General features: G+C 44.2%; 1 protein-coding gene across 2 annotated transcripts in view; it reads left to right on the top strand.

Annotated features, from left to right (window-relative positions):
- Positions 1 to 1,498: 1,498 nt before the first annotated feature.
- Positions 1,499 to 19,320, top strand: part of LOC115650587 (NACHT, LRR and PYD domains-containing protein 3-like) — a 66,881-nt gene continuing 49,059 nt past the window's right edge. The window contains exons 1-4 of one of the 2 annotated variants that reach the window (XM_030560765.1): positions 1,499 to 1,823; positions 9,517 to 9,999; positions 13,645 to 13,686; positions 15,686 to 17,411. In XM_030560765.1, the coding sequence (XP_030416625.1) occupies positions 9,717 to 9,999; positions 13,645 to 13,686; positions 15,686 to 17,411 (2,051 nt within the window). In that variant the 5' untranslated portion in view covers positions 1,499 to 1,823; positions 9,517 to 9,716. The remainder of the gene's footprint in view (positions 1,824 to 9,516; positions 10,000 to 13,644; positions 13,687 to 15,685; positions 17,412 to 19,320) is intronic. The other variant, XM_030560764.1, reaches the window with a different exon arrangement.

Here is a 19,320-nt window from a genome sequence, read left to right as displayed (position 1 = left end):
TCTCATAAAAAACAACAGCTGTATAAGGAAGCTAGTGTATGTTCATACTTTTCAAATCTACTATACTTTTTCAGACACACATATCTTATACACGGTATATGCTTTTAAAGTGTGTATTAATGTTTCAATTTCAATTCAGATTTCCAAACAATCACTAAATTGGCATGTAACTAGTTCACAAAAAAAGGGGGGGGATGTTGGGGAAATTCAGGGGGGTATATACCCCCATGCGGGGTGTAGGAATAATCTTCAATTTGTTTATGGAGGGCTGGTGAGTTCAAGTAGAGGGTTTCTGGCCCAATGAGAGTTAAAAATAGGAAAACTTGAATAATCTAGTTTCATGTGTGTGTTTTAACTCAAGTCCAGGCCAGTATAAAATTAATTAAACAGTATCCCACTGTTCAATCTAGCAGAGCATTCAAAACCTGACTGTAAACTGAAGGTGACTGAATATTGCCACAGTTCCAGGGAGCCACTGCCCCCAACAGACAGTAAAGGGTTGAATTGGCTGTACAGTTGTCAGTGTCTGGCAAAGAATATCAGGGTTGGAAGGGACCTCAGGAGATCATCTAATCTAACCCCCTGACAGTTTTTTTAGTTTGTTTTTCACCCCTGTTCCTTAAGTGGTCCCCTCAAGAATTGAACTCACAGCTGGATTTAACAGGCCAATGCTCAAACCACTAAGCTATTCCTCCCAAGTTTACAGGTAGGTGGGCTGTTAATTGATAGCTCTTTCTAGCATCCATCAATGTGTGTATCCCTGGTATAAGATGCCGCCTGTCAGTTTTGCTGTTGTGGACAGAAAGGAAGTTGGAGGGCACTGACTAGGAGGCACACTGTGTGTGTGCGCCTGTGCATTGGCTCTAGACATTTTGCTGCCCCAAGCATGGTGGCATGCCCCGGGGTGCACTCTGCCAGTCACTGGTCCTGGATGTCCACCAGAGCCCTGCCTGCCACCCTCCCGGGGACCAGCAGAGCGCCCCCCACGGTATGCCGCCCCAAGCACACGCTTGGCATGCTGGGGCCTGGACCCGCCCCTGCTGTGTGGCTGGATGACACACATAGTGGTGCAGGTAAACAAAAGTTCTAACCGCTATGGGAGGGGCGGACACACCAGCTGGGGGCACGTGACTCCACCCCCCCCCGCCCTCGCAGCCCAGGACCCGCCACTCTCTTCCCCTCCCTACGTTACCTGGGGGCGGGGCTGGGAGCGCTATGAAGGTGCTGCTGTTCCCCCTGCCCCTCCCGGCGGGGAAAGGAGCAGAACCCCCAGCCCCGCCCCCGTCCACGGGACCTGCCACGCCTGCGTGCGGGGTTCGGGGAAAGGGGCAGAACAACAACAGCAGCAGCAGCAGCAGCAGCTTCCTCCGGCGGAGGCGGCGCTGCCAGCCCCACCGTGTGCGCGGAGCCCCGGCAGGTCCGGGGCGGGCTGAGGGGGGGTCTGTGCGCTGCCCCGCACCGGCTACACGTCACATGGGGGCGGGGCTGCCGGGGCCCACCTGCACAACTGGGTACATAAATGCCTGTGGGGCGGTGCGGGAGGGGTGTGTGGCCTGGGTCTTCACAGTCTCTGCAATGGATTAGTGCTGGTGTTCTGCTAATATGGATTAATGCGTATTTGAAAGCTTAATTCCAGTTTAAGAACACCTTTTTTTTCAGTGGGAAAGGGGGAGGGCTGATTTTAAAGAGAAAATGCGGAGCCCGGATGTAGGAAGAGAAAGTGATTTCAATCTCACCGGATTGCGGAGTACAGTGTTTCCCCCATTTTAGCGTGAAAAAAGTTCTCAAAGTCAGCCTAAACACGCTCTCTTCGGTGCCTCAGGGTGAGTTCACAATACATAATATTTTATTGAGTTATGTCATATTGCAATAATCAAGTTCTATGAAGAAAGCCAGAGTCATCTGTGCAGATAGAAAATGAACACGTAGTGAGTTCTCAGCTCCCTCATCGGTACAAAGAGTGTATGTTCCCACGGTCAGTCACGTTTTTCTGTGATTTGTGTCTTATGAAAACTTGCAGCAAGAACGGTGGCGTGTGCTCTGATTTCGGAACCTCTTGAAAGGTCTCTGACAGTAAATGAAAGTGGCTGGGTCAGGGCAAAGGCAGTGGCCAAGTGCTCCCTTCTGTGCCTGCAAGGGGAGAGGAGGTTGGATCTGAGGATCCCGGCCCTAGAGGGGAAGGAGAAAGCGGTGCTTGATCCACACCATCCTTCTGTTTTTGCCCCAGTCCCAAGGAGGCCCTTCCACAGAGCTCAGACTTTCAGATCTGGAGGGGAAGCAGTCATGGGGAGGGCAGGGGAAATAGTCCTTGATATTCTCCACAGCTTGATAAAAGGCCATTCTTTATTATACTCTCCTCACCCATTTAACTCCCTGTTCTCCATCTACATCAGGGGTTGGCAACCTTTCAGAAGTGGTGTCCCAAGTCTTCACTTATTCACTCTAATTTAAGTTTTCGCTTGCCAGTAATACATTTTAAAGTTTTTAGAAGGTCTCTTTCTATAAGTCTAAATATATAACTAAACAAGTGTATGTAAAGTAAATAACGTTTTTAAAATGTTTAAGAAGCTTCACTTAAAATTAAATTAAAATGCAGAGCTCTCCCCCCCAGACTGGTGGCCAGGACCCGGGCAGTGTGAGTGCCACTGAAAATCAGCTTGCGTACCGCAGGATGCCTACCCCGATATACATTATATTGAATTAAAGTCTGTGAAACTCATTGTGCATCTGGTATTGCAGCAACAGCACAGCTACTTCAGAGGCTGTTTTATAATAACTGTGTGTGCTATTAGAATAGGCCTGATAAAGTCACTGTAGGAGCCTGAACTTATGAAATTTTCTAATTTGTATAATTACATTTTTCATTCTTCATCTCTGATTACCATAGGCTACTGTTGCATATAAATACAGTGCTTTGCTCTTAGTACTCGTACTGGGACCCGAATAACTTCTGCTTCCAGTACAGTGCTCACTTTCCAGTTTATACGCAGCCTGATTGGCGATAACAAATGAGGGTAGAGGCTGAAACAAAATACAAGACCCGTGAGCTTCTCCCTAGCTGCAGGAAATGTAATTGAAAGATTTAGGAAAAAAAATCTGTGCATTTTACATCAACTTCTTTAATTAAAGAAAGCAAGATCCATATTTCCAGCATACTAACCTCTAAATACAGAAAGTCTTTGAACTAGTTTTGTCTAACAACTTAATGTAAAGGATAGCCAATACACCCCTATCCCAATATAACGCTGTCCTTGGGAGCCAAAAATCTTACTGCATTATAGGTGAAACCATGTTATGTTGAACTTGCTTTGATCTGCTGCAGGGCGCAGCCCCTCCCCCCAGAGCTCTGCTTTACCGCATTATATCCGAGTTCATGTTATATCGGGTCGCGTTATATCGGGGTAGAGGTGTATTATCGTAGTTTGTTTTTAGAACAGCCGTCAGTGGGAAGCCTCACTGCACTTAATGATTGAAATAAACATATTGGACCTGATTCTCCACTTCCCACGCTATTTTTACACTGGCGTAACTGCACTGAGAACAGTGTGTTGACCCCAGCATAGCCATGGAGCAATGAATCAGGCCTATGTAGTTCTTGGCAGCAACTTTTCTGATATTTGAATTAAGAGACATTTTCCCAGCACAGAAAGAAGTAAGGAACTGAGGTTTTACCCCACATAAAAGTGAAATTATTGGTCATAAGAACGGCCGTACCAGGTCAGACCAAAGGTCTATCTAGCTCAGTATCTGTCTACCGACAGTGGCTAATGCCAGGTGCCCCAGAGGGAGTGGAGTTAACAGGCAATGATCAAGTGATCTCTCTCCTGCCATCCATCTCCATCCTCTGATGAACAGAGGCTAGGGACACCATTCTTTACCCCTCTTGGCTAATAGCCATTTATGGACTTAGCCACCATGAATTTATCCAGTTCCCTTTTAAACATTGTTATAGTCCCAGCCTTCCTTACCTCCTCGGGTAAGGAGTTCCACAAGTTGACTGTGCGCTGTGTGAAGAAGAACTTCCTTGTATTTGTTTTAAACCTGCTACCTATTAATTTCATTTGGTGACCCCTAGTTCTTGTATTATGGGAATAAGTAAATAACTTTTCCTTATCCACTTTCTCCACATCACTCATGATTTTATATACCTCTATCATATCCCCCCTTAGTCTCCTCTTTTCCAAGCTGAAGAGACCTAGCCTCTTGAATCTTTCCTCATATGGGACCCTCTCCAAACTCCTAATCATTTTAGTTGCCCTTTTCTATTGCTAGAATATCTTTTTTGAGGTGAGGAGACCACATCTGTACGCAGTATTCGAGATGTGGGCGTACCATGGATTTATATAAGGGCAATAATATATTCTCCGTCTTATTCTCTATCCCCTTTTTAATGATTCCTAACATCTTGTTTGCTTTTTTGACCGCCTCTGCACACTGCGTGGACATCTTCAGAGAAGTATCCACGATGATGCCAAGATCTTTTTCCTGACTTGTTGTAGCTAAATTAGCCCCCATCATATTGTATGTATAGTTGGGGTTATTTTTTCCGATGTGCATTACTTTACATTTATCCACATTAAATTTCATTTGCCATTTTGTTGCCCAGTCACTTAGTTTTGTGAGATCTTTTTGAAGTTCTTCACAATCTGCTTTGGTCTTAACTATCTTGAGTAGTTTAGTATCATCTGCCAACTTTGCCACCTCACTGTTTACCCCTTTCTCCAGATCATTTATGAATAAATTGAATAGGATTGGTCCTAGGATTGACCCTTGGGGAACACCACTAGTTACCCCTCTCCATTCTGAGAATTTACCATTAATTCCTACCCTTTGTTCCCTGTCTTTTAGCTAGTTCTCAGTCCATGAAAGGACCTTCCCTTTTATCCCATGACAGCTTAATTTATGTAAGAGCCTTTGGTGAGGGACCTTGTCAAAGGCTTTCTGGAAATCTAAGTACACTATGTCCACTGGATCCCCCTTGTCCACATGTTTGTTGACCCCTTCAAAGAACTCTAATAGATTAGTAAGACATGATTTCCCTTTACAGAAACCATGTTGACTATTGCTCAACAGTTTATGTTTTTCTATGTGTCTGACAATTTTATTCTTAACTATTGTTTTGACTAATTTGCCCGGTAGCGATGTTAGACTTACCGGTCTGTAATTGCCGGGATCACCTTTAGAGCCCTTTTTAAATATTGGCGTTACATTAGCTAACTTCCAGTCATTGGGTACCGAAGCCAATTTAAAGGACAGGTTACAAACCTTAGTTAATAGTTCCGCAACTTCACATTTGAGTTCTTTCAGAACTCTTGGGTGAATGCCATCTGGTCCCGGTGACTTGTTAATGTTGAGTTTATCAATTAATTCCAAAACCTCCTCTAGGGACACTTCAATCTGTGACAGTTCCTCAGATTTGTCACCTACAAAAGCCAGTTCAGGTTTGGGAATCTCCCTAACATCCTCAGCCGTGAAGACTGAAGCAAAGAATCCATTTAGTTTCTCCGCAATGACTTTATCGTCTTTAAGCGCACCTTTTGTATTTTGATCGTCAAGGGGCCCCACTGGTTGTTTAGCAGGCTTCCTGCTTCTGATGTACTTAAAAAACATTTTGTTATTACCTTTGGAGTTTTTGGCTAGCCGTTCTTCAAACTCCTTTTTGGCTTTTCTTATTACACTCTTGCACTTAAGCTGGCAGGGTTTGTGCTCCTTTCTATTTGCCTCACTAGGATTTGACTTCCACTTTTAAAGGAAGTCTTTTTATCTCTCACTGCTTCTTTTACATGGTTGTTAAGCCACAGTGGCTCTTTTTTAGTTCTTTTACCGTGTTTCTTAATTTGGGGTATACATTGAAGTTGGGCCTCTATTATGGTATCTTTAAAAAGGGCCCATGCAACTTGCAGGGATTTCACTTTAGTCACTGTGCCTTTTAACTTTTGTTTAACTAACCCCCTCATTTTTGTATAGTTCCCCCTTTTGAAATTAAATGCCACAGTGTTGGGATGTTGAATGTTATTGTATTATGGTCACTATTTCCAAGCAGTCCTGCTATAGTTACCTCTTGGACCAACTCCTGCGCCCCACTCAGGATTAAATCTAGAGTTGCCTCTCCCTTTGTGGGTTCCTGTACCAACTGCTCCATAAAGCAGTCATTTAAAGTATCGAGAAATTTCATCTCTGCATTTCATCCTGAAGTGAAATGTTCCCAGTCAATATGGGGATAATTGAAATCCCCCACTATTATTGGGTTCTTAATTTTGATAGCCTCTCTAATTTCCCTTAGCATTTCATCATCACTATTACTGTCCTGGTCAGGTGGTCGATAATAGATCCCTAATGTTATATTTTTATTATTGGTGGTTGGTCACCCTGGTGACACATCTATCACCATTAGGTAGTTCTGAAGATCCCAGGACTTGCTGCTCCCCAACACACAGCTTATTTCTTCATGCGGAGTGCTATTCCAAGTCAAACTCTCCGTCCATCTCCATTTTCCAAGTGCTCGTTGAATAAGGAAATGGGGTTTGAATGGGTTCATCTTCTTGAAGTACCGAAGATGTTAAACACGCTTGCTAGTTTGCAGCTGCTGAAAGCTTTCAGAAATAAAATAAAGATGATATGGGAGAGATGGGACACCATAATCGTAAGGGGACAAAACAGCAGTCATGGTTGTGGAACAGAGCCAAAGGGGTAGGTAGCAGAACTAAAAAGGAATCCTAAATTCCATCTTCAGTAGAAGACTGTCAGGTCAATACAATATAATGAAGCAATGAATCTGGTTTCTTTGTATGGGCTGTTGAAGGATTGTTTTGTTCAAATTCTAAAAAGGGGAGCTAATTTGTTTAGAACTCACCAGAACCCATTTTTCCTATTCCCAGTCAAGTTTTCTATAATATTTGTCCCAGGTTCTTTTATATCAAATAACTGTCTATGGGAGGCTTGTTCTTTTACTAATATGTGGTCAAAAAGAATTTTGATGCATTTGGGAGATTAGGCACGAATTGGAATTTTCTAGGGTGAAGTCCTGGCCCCAGTCAACTCAATGGGAGTTTTGTCACTTACTTCAGTGGGGCCAGGAGTTAATGCTTAGTGCACATGCCCCTTTCCCAGGGTGACCCAGTGATATCACTAAGAGGTCTGATTAGGAGCCCAGGCTTTCAAAGATGAAATATGGTTAATAGAACCTTTGCTCATCCACTCTCTCAAGCAAACCTCAGCACTGATAGGTTTTTGTTTTTGTTTTTTAAGAGGTAGCATAGTATCAGTGAAACAGCACCCTAAAGTTTATTTTAATATAAACTCATACAGAGGATGGAGGAACTCTTCTCCAAATCTAAGACCACTGCTTTAAAGATTTCCCATTTTAATTTCCAGTTGCATTTTCCTCCATATCCATGTGAATGATTTCTGTGTAGAAACTGGGAATTAAATATTTCAGCTGGGATTGTCAAAAGCAACTAGTAATTATCAATGTTCAACTCGAGACATTTGAAAAGAGCCTATTTTTCAAAAAGCGATAAACATCCCCCTCCCACTCTGAAAATCAGGTTCCCCCCTTCAGTATGTCTCACTGTAGGCACCCAAGTCACTGGTCACTTCTAAAATCTTGGTCTCAGCCTATAAACCAGGCTATTACAATTTTCACTTTGATAAAAGGTATCTAAAACCCTTCACATCCTGAGCATGAAGTACATAGATTCAGCTGTTGATAGGGGAGAATAGGGTGATTGAAATTTTTCCATTCTTAAATAATTGGCTGTTCTGTTGAGAAAATGGTCCTATTTGCTCCAATGCAATGAGTTTCTTCTGCTTGAAACCATGGTCCTCATCAGAATAAATTTCTCCCCCAGTACAATCTGACTTGCAGACCAGAAGTGTCTTTGGTTGCTATTGGGTAGCATAATGGCATAGAGGTCACCCCACCACATCCTCTGCTGTCAGGTGTGGCACGGCAGGTGAGCCCTTACCTCATTCTCCTTTCACCCAGGATGTGACCAAGTCCAAGCAGGCCTTTGTCATATCAAAGAGCACCCTCTTCGGAGTCTCATTTATTTAACTGGAAAGGACAATGTGAAAACATGAAAAGGTTCAATCAGCTACTCCACCGAAGCGCCTCACCTCTGGGTTAATCACTCACTTGTATACCTTGCCCCACCAGCCCCAAAGTGTTCTCAGACTGGATTCCTTGCATGGAGCTTGGCCTTCTGCTGGGCATTTGGACGGATGCCACTCTTGCCGTGACACTCTTCTCTCAGCAAGTCCTCAAGAGGGCCCATACCCAGTCAATTCTGGGCTGCTCAGATCTCTTGCCTGGGAGCACTTTCTCTTTGGGCCTGTTCTCTCTCTGGGAGCCTCTGCTCTCCAGGGGAGACCACTGGTAGTAGCTTCCTAACCAGCAATGCTGAGGAGTCTCTCTCCTCAGGAGATTCCTCTGTTTTAGGGCTTCCTCAATGAGCCTTGATTAGCCTTTATTAAGTCCAGGTACTTGCTAACTGTCTCCTAGCCACCTAGGTAATTAGCTACTCACTAGTGGATCTGGCTTGACTTGTTCTCTGTAGCAGAGCTTGTCAGAGTAGGCTACGTATTTGACTCTCTCAGAAGGCAGCTACCCTATGACAGTAGGTAACTCAGGAAGAACACTGTGGATTTGGTTTGCTTTCTTCACCATTCATCTTAATTTTTGGTTGCTAAACAATTTTTGTTTTTTTCTTTTCATTTTTATTATGGCTTCTAGTTATTGGTGACTAAATTAATGATTCTTTTGCAACTCTGCTGAAAGTTCTTTTTAAGGGCATTTTTTTTAAAATGCTTCCAGCTTTGCCCCTCTAATCCATTGGAGGCTCTGTATTGAGATATCAAATAATCCTGGACTCCAGTGTTGACATTCAGAAGTCTTTCTGATTTGCAGGCACCATCAGTTAGTAAGTCTTCCGAGGCCACCATCCCACCAATTAATCTGTGTGGGTGCAAGAGTTGACGCATCTTTCCCTTTGCAGGCTCAAAGCCTGACATCTGTTGTGCCCACAGTGATTTGCACGCACAGAATTGCATCCTGTCACTGGGTGCAGGTAGAAAACTGGAGACTGTTTTTACATCTGTGATCCCAAGCCTCTAGCTGTAATTAGGTGCATGAGGATAATTTTGTTTAGTTAAGCATGTCATACTTTCTGTCAGTGGCTTTTCAGGGATCTGTCAAACTTTCCTTTGTCCACAAATGTAGGAAGAAGTTTAGAGATTTGGGGATGAATCGTTCATCAAAATTTGGTTTACTTTGTTAGGGCTGAATTCCACCCTGCCTACTCACCTTGAGTATGTCTTATCTAGAAGTAATTCCACAGAAACCAACATGAGTAAAGATGGCAGAATTTGGCCCTGAATGCATAGAAGAATTTGGCTACAGTCACAAAAGTTAGACTGAGGTTTTACTATGGATGCATCACAATGTCCAAATCTCTTATTTCACAGCTAATGTAACTGCCTGGGTATCAGATGAGTATGATTATCCCTATTTTACAGATGGAGAAACTGAGGCATGGAGACACACCATGAGCTGTCGAATGAGTCATGTGTGAGGAAAAGCATCAAGGAGTTATGAACCTCATTGACCTACTGCCACCGCCAGACTACACTTCTTTCCTTTTCTGCTTGGGAAAAATATTATATCATGTTAATGGGAGTTTGCATTGTATATAAGTTTCATTTCCTGGTACCCAGTGATGGAAAATAGAAGCAGCAGAATTAGTGAGCTGCTTGTGCATGCCCTTGACAACCTCTCTCATGAAAATTTCAAAAGATTTAAAGACAAACTCTTGCACTCTAACTTTGAGGGGAAAGGTAACATCCCCCGAGGTCGGCTGGAGAATGCCGACAGGATAGATACCAAGAACCTCCTGATGGCATTCTATGGTGGAGAGGCTGCAGTAGATATAACTATGGACATTTTCACACAGATCAATCTCAGAGATTCTGCTTCTAAACTCAGAGAAGAAGGAAGGAAAGGTAAGAAAGTTACTGTAAAACCTGCAGGTTTCCCCTCAGAATCTGCCCAAAGGCAGCAGCAACAGGAGAAGAAGAAACAGACCGATGGCAGGAATGACAAATTCTAAATCCCAGCAGGAAGTTAGGGGGACTCAGCAGAGATGCCAAGAGTGGGGCAGTTTCTCTGACCTGCTCCACGGCCTTTTCAACACTCAGATGCCACAAGGGGAGCCAGTCAGCCTGTAACTCTCCATCTGAGAAGATGCCTAGTGTAGGGAAGTCCCCAGTGTGTGTAGACATAACCTGGTGGTGAAGAAGAAGCATCCTGGACAGAGAGGTGGGGAGGAGGAGTGACTGGAGTGCATACCCAGCTGGTGGCCCAATCCCTGGGAACCACTGGCAGTTGGTGTAAGTTAGAACTGCCGCCAGGCTGCTCTAACCTATGCAGGGCCTGAGGGAGAGAATTAAAGATATGTAATTAGAAACTGATTACAGAAGAGAACCTGACCCAGTGTAATATCACCAAACAGCTGCCTGGCCCCATGAGACATTTCTGGGGTTGTGGGCACAAACTTTATCGTCAAGAATATTTTTTAATTAAAGACAAATTCAGTAAAATACAGTCAAATAACCTGCAAATCTGGAGAGCTGCAGTTCCAAAGGCTCCAGCTTGCCGTTCAGTGTCCCACAACAGCGTAAGAGCCAGTGCCATTGGAGATCCACTATTTAGTGCGGTTGTTCTCAACCAGGGGTCCGGGGCCTCCTGGGGGGCAGTGATCAGGGTTCAGGGGAGCTGCCAAGCAGGGTTGGCATTAGACTTGCTGGTGCCCAGGAAAGAAAGCTGAAGCCGTACCGCAAGACTGAAGCCTGGGGCCCTGAGCCCCATCAACTGGGGCTGAAGTTGAATCCTGAGCTTTGTTTTGTGGGGCTCCCTGTGGTGTGAGGCACTGGGAAATTGCCCTGCTTGCTACCCTCTAATGCCAGCCCTGCCTTCTATATGCAGAAAAACAGTTGTTGTAGCACAGACGGGCCTTGGAGTTTTCACAGGATGGTGTCGGGGCGGGGGTGGCGGGTAGGGAAAGGTGCTCAGAAGGAAAAGGGTTGAGAATCCCAGCTTTAGTGGAGCAATGTTAGAATCCATGTGCTTTGTGGTGGAGCTGAACTCAAACCCTGTTAGGACTTGTCTACATTTACATTTTACAGTGCTCTAACTTGCTGGCTCACGTGTGAAAAATCACCCTCCTGCCCCTCGAGCACAGCAAGTTGGAGCACTTTAAAGCATTAGCATAGGCTGGCTCGGAGCGCTTGGAGCTAATCACCTTGTGGAGGTGGATTACCAGAAGCGCTGGGAGAGCTCACACATGACCACATTCACACTTCAAATCACTGGCATGGGAGCACTCCCGTGCCAGCACCAGGGCTGGCTCCAGGGTTTTTGCTGCCCCAAGTGACAGGGAGGGGAAAGCCATGATCGCGATTGGAGGCAGCTCCACCGCGCCTCTTTCTTCAGCAGCAATTCAGTGGCAGGTCCTTCCCTCTGAGAGGGACTGAGGGGACCCAATGCCGAATTGTTGCCAAAGAGCCCAACGTGTCACCCCTTCCCCTTGGCCACCCCAAGCACCTGCTTGCTGAGCTGGTGCCTGGAGCCAGCCCTGGGCAGCGCTTTGAACTTTCCAGTGCAGATGTAGCTTCAGTCATTCCTGTTCCTCTCCCCTGTACCCACGGTGACAGTGGAGCTCAGCTGGGCTGGTTCTGCCTGGAGTCCCTGGGACGGAAGCTTCAGGGCTGGCAGTGAGGCTCTCCCTAGAGGCCTTTGGAATTCACTGCCCTGGACAGTCCCCCAGTGCATGAGTTTAGCAGTCTCCATAGCACAATGCAGGGGGCAGTTGCCTGCTATAGATTGTGAGCTCTGGTAGACAGAGATGGTCTTGTTATTTGTGAGCACAGGACCTAGTACAATGGGGCCCTGCTCATTGATTGGGGCTCTAGATCCTACCAGAACACACACAATAGTAAGTCTATATTTGAGGGGCTGGAAAGAGGCTACTTTGTTCCTAACTTAGTTTATTAACATATACTTGGCAATGGCAGTGGCTTGCTTATACAACTTTAAAAAAAAAATCATATAGTTCAGTGCTACTCAAAGCTGGTCCACTGCTTGTTCAGGGAAAGCCTCCGGCGGTCCGGGCCGGTTTGTTTACCTGCCACATCCACAGGTTCAGCTGATCGCGGCTCCCACTGGCCGCAGTTCGCCGCTCCAGGCCAATGGGGGCTGGGGGAAGTGGCGGCCAGCACGTCCCTCGGCCCACGCCACTTTGCCTGGAACAGCGAACCGCAGCCAGTGGGAGCCGCGATCAGCCGAAACTGCGGACGCGACAGGTAAACAAACTATCCCGGACCTCTGGGGGTCTTTCCCTGAACAAGCTGCAGACCGGCTTTGAGAAGCACTGATCTAGTTGACCAGACAACAAACATTTATTAAAAAATCGAATATAGTAAAATGCTGGGGGTGACAGGAAGGCCCCCTTATCCCTCCCTCTACCCAATGTGACTGCATCTGAATTATCGCTCTCCCAAACAAACAAATAAAAGGCCCCCATAACCGCCTTTGGTGTCTGTAAAGGCTCTGCCATGCCATCCAGTCCACCCCTGCACTAGGGCAGAATTGTCCTAAATATGGATCTATTATTTGTTTCACCTAGTCTGAATGACTCTGCCCCAGTGCACTGCTCATTATGTAAATTACAGCCCACTCATGAATAGAAACAGGCAGAGAGAGATGAGTGTGACAGTGTGCTCCACGCATCACTAGGATGGCACCTCCTGGTGACTCTGAGGGATAGCACAGGAGGTCTGTGCCTCTTCCCACAGTTGCATGCCATTTCTCTACCTCTCTCTCTGGGTCTACAGCCCCTGTCTCATTCTATGAGCTGCTGTTACCTCTTCATGACTCAGTCCTCTGGCCACATGAATATACACATGTTCCCCTTTGGGGTACCAAAGTCTTTCCTCAACAGCAGTCCTAGGCAGTCTTCCCATTCACTGCCTCCTGGTGCCACTCAGTGGCTGGCAGGGGAACCCAGGCCAGACCTTTACTGCAAGTTCCAGCTCAGAGAGCCTCTAGCCAGCAGTCAAGGTCTGTTCCCTTCTAGACCTTACTGCCTTTCCCTGAGCCGTGTCTGTCCATCCATCCTTTCTATCCACCTGGCTGGCTCTTCCCCCCAGGTTTGCCAGCCCACCCACATCTCCTTTCTCCCTAGCAGCTCTCCTTCTGTTTCCAATTTCCTGTCTTTATAGTCCCAGCACAGCTACTTCCTCTCTAGCTGGGCTCCCTCTCAGTCAGGGGATTGCTTGGCCACCTGATTCCCCTCAGCTATGACTTGCTGGGCTAATTAACCCTGTTCTCACTGCACTAACCCTTTCAGTGCAAGTCTGGAGTGAACACTCCATCACAATCAGAGAAATAGAACTTCGTTTACTATATTTCACGAACTGCACTGAGTGAAATGACTGCTGGTAGCCATGCTCTCCTCAGTGATTACTTTTAGCATGAGATGCAATGGCATCATTCAGTCCCTGGGTGAGTCTATATAGAATATAAATGCACTTGTCTTGGAATGCACAAAACATTCTTACTGTGTTATTTACAAGTACTTTCCCTTTCAGATTGGCGTCCAAATCAAAAAACTTCAGAGTTGTCGGCTAAAGGTATGTGATATCTGCGTGGGAAGTTACCCCAGTGTGGTGGCCTTGTGCTTATTTGGTTGGATGCTTTCCTGGAACTGTCCCTGTGAAACACAGAAACTGACCTGTCTTAATATAGCCTTTAGAATTCCCTAGTTTGTAATGGGCAGCAGCTGGCATCAGTCCCCAGGAAATGCCGTTATGGTGGTGCTGCTGTAATTGCTGATGTCCAGTCTTGTTTCTACTCAGACCAATGGAGAGAAAAGCAGAGCAAAGAGAAAATGCAGCCTCTCTCTCTCTGGTGCTGACTTTCCCTGGCAGCCTCTCTGCTGGGGATCACAGATCCAGCACATGGTCTGATCATCCACTCTGAGACCCAGCAAACTCTTACTAGTGTCTGGCTGTTTAAGACATTGTGTTTAGCTGCCCCTGTGGTCTCAGAGGGTGTCTCTCTACTGGTGCATGTCAGCAGACTCAGGCTTGCGGGTCTCAGGATGCAGGGCTAAAAACTGCAGTGTAGGAGTTTGGGCTTGGGCTAGATCCCAGGCTCTGAAATTCTATGAGAGGGTGGGTCTCAGTTCACATCCCAAGTCAAGTTCATGAATTGGCAAAAGCCAGTGGAGATGGTGATGTCATTTGGGTACCTCTCTGGGACTCATTCCAGTCAGAACATCTTTCAGGATCAGGAAGATGAAGGCCCAGCAGTGTCATGGTGGATCTCAGGTGATGGTGGAGATGGTGACCATAATGGTGAAGCTCTCTACTTACAATCCACATGTCCTGCTCTTCTGTTGCATGACTCCTACCACACAAATTGTGTCCAAACAGGCTGTCTACCTCATTCCATCAAAATTAACCAATAAAAGTGCATTTTGGTGTTTTTGACTATAAACATTTCCTCTCATTTTAGACTCTCTCAGCCAATTGTCATGCCTACTCATGACTTCACCATGAGCCTTGTAGACCCTTTGAACCAGTCACTCTGTTTTAAATCTTGGTGACTTTTTTACAAATAATTTTATGTGATGGGCCGAATGGGACTTTTGTTGCCTCGGGCAACTTATAACATATGTTTGCACAACATCTCTCTGGAGGACACTACTACGAGGAGCATTATTTCAGCTCAGAATTAAATAGGAAGATTACTAGAAGTACTCCACTTTGATCATTAAGAATCCTATGACAGTTTCTCTTTCCAATTTAAATGCCCTAGGCGCATTCTAATTTGTGAAGTTACATTCTTTCCACCTAAATTCTCAGAATTGTTTCAGTTGCATATGACAATCTCTTCCACTTTGTATCATAACTTGTATAGTGTTGCTGTGAATTGATAAATTGTTGCCAGGTTTCCCCCAAGCAGTGACTACATTTGTGTGAGGGGTGAATTGATGCCTACAGTCTAAGCACATGAATAATTTTAGTGGGATGAATTATTTGAGCAAGGCAGGGCGGGGAACCTATGGTCCATGGGACAGATCCAGGCTGCTGCTTCATTTAATCTGGCCTGTGGCAAGTCTCCGCACTGTGGGCCAGAAGCCACTGGGTTGCCAGAAGTCTGGTTGGCTTCACACAGCTCCCGGCAGTGACCAGCATGTCCCTGTGGCCCCTAGGTGATGAGGGAAGCTTCATGCGCTGCCCTCACTTCTAGTGCTGGCTCCATAGCTCACATTAACTGGGAACTGTGGTCAATGGAAGCTGCGGAGGTGGCACCTGCGGGCGCGGCCTAGGTGAAGCCCCGAGCCTCCGTGCCTTCCCCTCCCCCACCCCCCACAGGGCTGTGGGTGGCCCATGGCTGATTTTTTCTGTGGGTCAGTGGCCCCTGATAGAAAAAAGGCTCCCCACCCCTGTAAGGGTTCAGGGCCAGGCACATAATCAAGTGATTTCAGGATCCAATTTATAGGTAAAGGTGCAACATCAGTGCTGGATACCTTTACTATTGTAGTAATTTTGTTGTAACAGATTAATAAACCTTTTTTCTGAACTTTCAGTTCAATATTTCTAATATCCGATGTTACTGGTTCAGGTTATAGGAAGAAGTATAAAGAAGATGTTTTTAAGAAGTACAGAGTAATAAAAGACATGAACAGTCGTCTTGGTGAGAATGTGATTCTAAACACAAGATACACAAAGCTGACTATTCTAGACAAACCTCGTCATGAAAATGAGAAGGAACATGAAATAATGGCCATGGGGCGGAGACATGCAAAAATCATGACTAAACAAGCTAGTTCTGTAATTACTATAGACACCCTATTTAAACCTGATAAAGATGGACAAACACCACTAATTGTTGTGCTGCTGGGAGCTGCAGGGATTGGAAAAACAATGACAGCAAAAAAGATCATGTGCGATTGGGCATCTGGAGAACTCTATAAGGAAATGTTTGACTTTGTTTTCTACATAAATTGTCGGGAAATGAACCTACTTACTGAGCAGGGAAGTGTGGCTGACCTGATTTTTAAAAATTGTTCTAATACAAATGCACCGATTAGAAAGATTTTGGTGAAGCCAGAAAAACTTCTGTTCTTAATTGATGGTTTTGATGAACTGAGATTTTCTTTTGACCAGTCAGAAGATAACTTGTGCTCGGACCCCTGGGAGAAGAAGCCAGTGGATATCATACTGAGCAGTTTATTTAGGAAAACAGTTCTTCCTGAAAGTTATTTGATAATCACTACAAGGCCAACTGCCCTGGAGAAACTGGGGCAGTGTTTGGAGTGGTCCCGGTATGCAGAGATCCTGGGATTTTCTGAAGCTGAAAGGAGAGAATATTTCCACAAGTTCTTTCGAAATGAAAACCAAGCAAGACAAGCTTTACGATTTGTGAGAGGAAATGAAATTCTCTTCACCATGTGCTTTGTCCCCATTGTGTGTTGGATCATCTGCACTGTTGTGAAACAGCAGCTTGAAAAAGGTGAGGATCTTGCACAGACTTCAAAAACAACCACTGGAGTGTATATACTCTACCTTTCCAGTTTAGTAAAGCCTCTAAGAAGCAATATGAAGCAACAGATGCAAGCTAATCTGAGGGGACTTTGCTCCTTGGCTGCTGATGGAATCTGGAAACAAAAGATACTGTTTGAGGAAGAAGAAATCAAGAAATATGGCTTAGATCAGAGAGACTCTCTTCCTCTCTTTTTGAATGAGAACGTATTTCAAAAAGACATTGATTGTGTGAGCGTCTATAGCTTCATTCACTTAAGTTTTCAAGAGTTTTTTGCAGCTTTATTTTATGTCTTGGAGAAAGATGAAGAAACAAGAAATGATTCAGGGACTCCCAAGAAAGATGTAAAAACATTATTAGAAAACTATGGAAACTCTAGAAATTATTTAATGTTAACAGTGCGATTCCTGTTTGGGCTCTTAAATGAAGAAAGAATGAAGGACATGGAGAAAATAATTGGCTGTAAAATTTCACCTAAAATTAAACCAGATTTACTGAAGTGGGTTCAAGCAAAACAACAAACAGATTTATTTCCTTTTAGTCCCACTGAGTATGATGTGGAGATGTACGAGCATGATGTGTTTCACTGTTTGTATGAGATCCAAGAACAAAAGTTTGTGAAAAGTGCACTGGATTTCACTGAAGTAAAGTTAAATCAAAATAAATTTACCCAAATGGATCAAATGGTTCTTTCATTTTGTATAAAGAATTGTCATAGGCTGGAGTCACTTTATGTGAATTGCTGTGAATTTATGTTTGAAGACCACGAGGAAGAACTTCCAACACCAGCAAATGGGTTATATCAGTAAGTATTACGAGAGCGCAACATTTTCAGTTTCTTTAATAGAATATTATTTTCCCATACATCTTGATAACTAATATATGGTTGAATCACCCACCACAAAGCAATTCTAATATTTCAGCAAGCTAATGAAATAGTTATGGAGCTTCCTCAGGTTCAAACTACCAGGATATTATCTCTTATAATAATTATAATGATTGCTTGGTCTTCTCTGTTCTCTCCATTACTGGAAAGTTTTCTGTCATTTTATGTGTATGATACAGGAATAGGGATGCAGCTGAGACGAATTCAGGGGAGGGGAATGTGCTTTGTGTCAGCAATTGAAAAAGGAAGTTAGGGAGCTCCTCATTGAGACCTTGCTTGACTTTTCAAAGCCCTTCATCAGGGAGCCAGCAAATCACAAGGATACAGAACCTGCTTCCACATCCTCAGTGTAAAAACTTCTCAATAAAGGGAGCAAAAATAACTCATGGGCTTTTTCACATTCTCTTTAGCCTAACTCAAACTATCTTCTCATTCTTAATTTCATGGAACTCACTGAATGTAAAAGATAGAAAGTACCACCTATACTCAGTGAATGGCAGGGAAACAATGTTTCCCTTGTAAAACACAGCAGATATGACTGATGCCTTTTTACTTAGAATCATAGAAATTGTAGGGCTAGAAGGCACCTCAAGAGGTCATCTAGTCCATCCCCCCATGCTGAGACAGGACCAAGTAAACCTAAACCATCCTTGACAGATCTCAAAAACCTCCAAAAAAAGGGAAACCACAATTTCTCTAGGTAACCTGATCCAGTGCTTATCTATTTTTAGCTGACATTTTTTCCTAATATCCAATCTAAATCTTCCTTGCTGCAAATTAAGCCTATTACTTCTTGTCCTACCCTTGGTGTGTATAGAGAACAACTGATCACTGTCCCCTTAACAACAATTTTTAAAATATTTGAAGACTGTTATCATGTCCCCTTCAGCCTTCTCTTTTGTAGGCTAAACATGCCCAATTCTCTCAACCTTTCCTCGTAGGTCAGGTTTTCTAAACTTCTTATCATCTTTGTTGTTTTTCTCTGTACTGTCTCCAACTTGTCCACATCTTTCTTAGAGTGTAGCACCCAGAACTGGACACAGTACTCCAGCTGAGGTCTCACCAGTGCTAAATAGAGCAGAACAGTTACTTCCAATGTCTTACATATGACACTCCTGTTAATACATCCCAGAATGATAATAGCATTTTTCACAACAGCATCAAACAGTTGATTCATATTCAGTTTGTAATCCACTACAACCCCCAGTCCTTTTCCACAGTTCTACTGCTTACCCAGTTAGTCTCCATTTGTTGTTGTGTGTTTGATTTTTTTCTTTCCTAAGTGCAGTATTTTGCACTTGTCTGTATTGAATTTCATTTGTATTGATTTCAAACCTACAATTTATCAAGGTTATTCCGAATTCTAATACTATCCTCTGAAGTGCTTGCAGCCCCTCCCAGTGTGATGTCATCCACAGATTTTATAAGCATACTTTCCACTCCATCATTCAAGTGATTAATAAAAATATTGAATAGCACCATACTCAGAATAGGTGCCTGTGGAACCTCACTTGAGATTTTCACTTGAGAGAGCCTCCCAGTTTGACAGCAAACTATTGATAACTTCCATTTTAGTATGTTTTTCATCTCATTGTAATTTAATCTAGACCACATTTCTCTAGTTTTCTAATCAGAATATCATGTGGGACCATGTCAGAAGCCTTAGTGAAGTTCTGATATATCACATTTGCTACTTTCTCTACAACCACTGGGCTGGTTACCCCATCAAAGAAGTAAATTAGATTGGTTTAGCATGACTTGTTCTTGACCAATCTACATTAGCCATTATTTATCACCCTATTATCCTCAAAGTACTTATAAACTGATA

This window comes from Gopherus evgoodei, chromosome 4 (genome assembly GCF_007399415.2).
Source record: "Gopherus evgoodei ecotype Sinaloan lineage chromosome 4, rGopEvg1_v1.p, whole genome shotgun sequence".
NCBI classification, from domain to species: domain Eukaryota; kingdom Metazoa; phylum Chordata; order Testudines; family Testudinidae; genus Gopherus; species Gopherus evgoodei.
The sequence above is the reverse complement of the archived record's forward strand: the minus strand, read 5'-3'. Positions and strand labels throughout refer to the sequence as shown.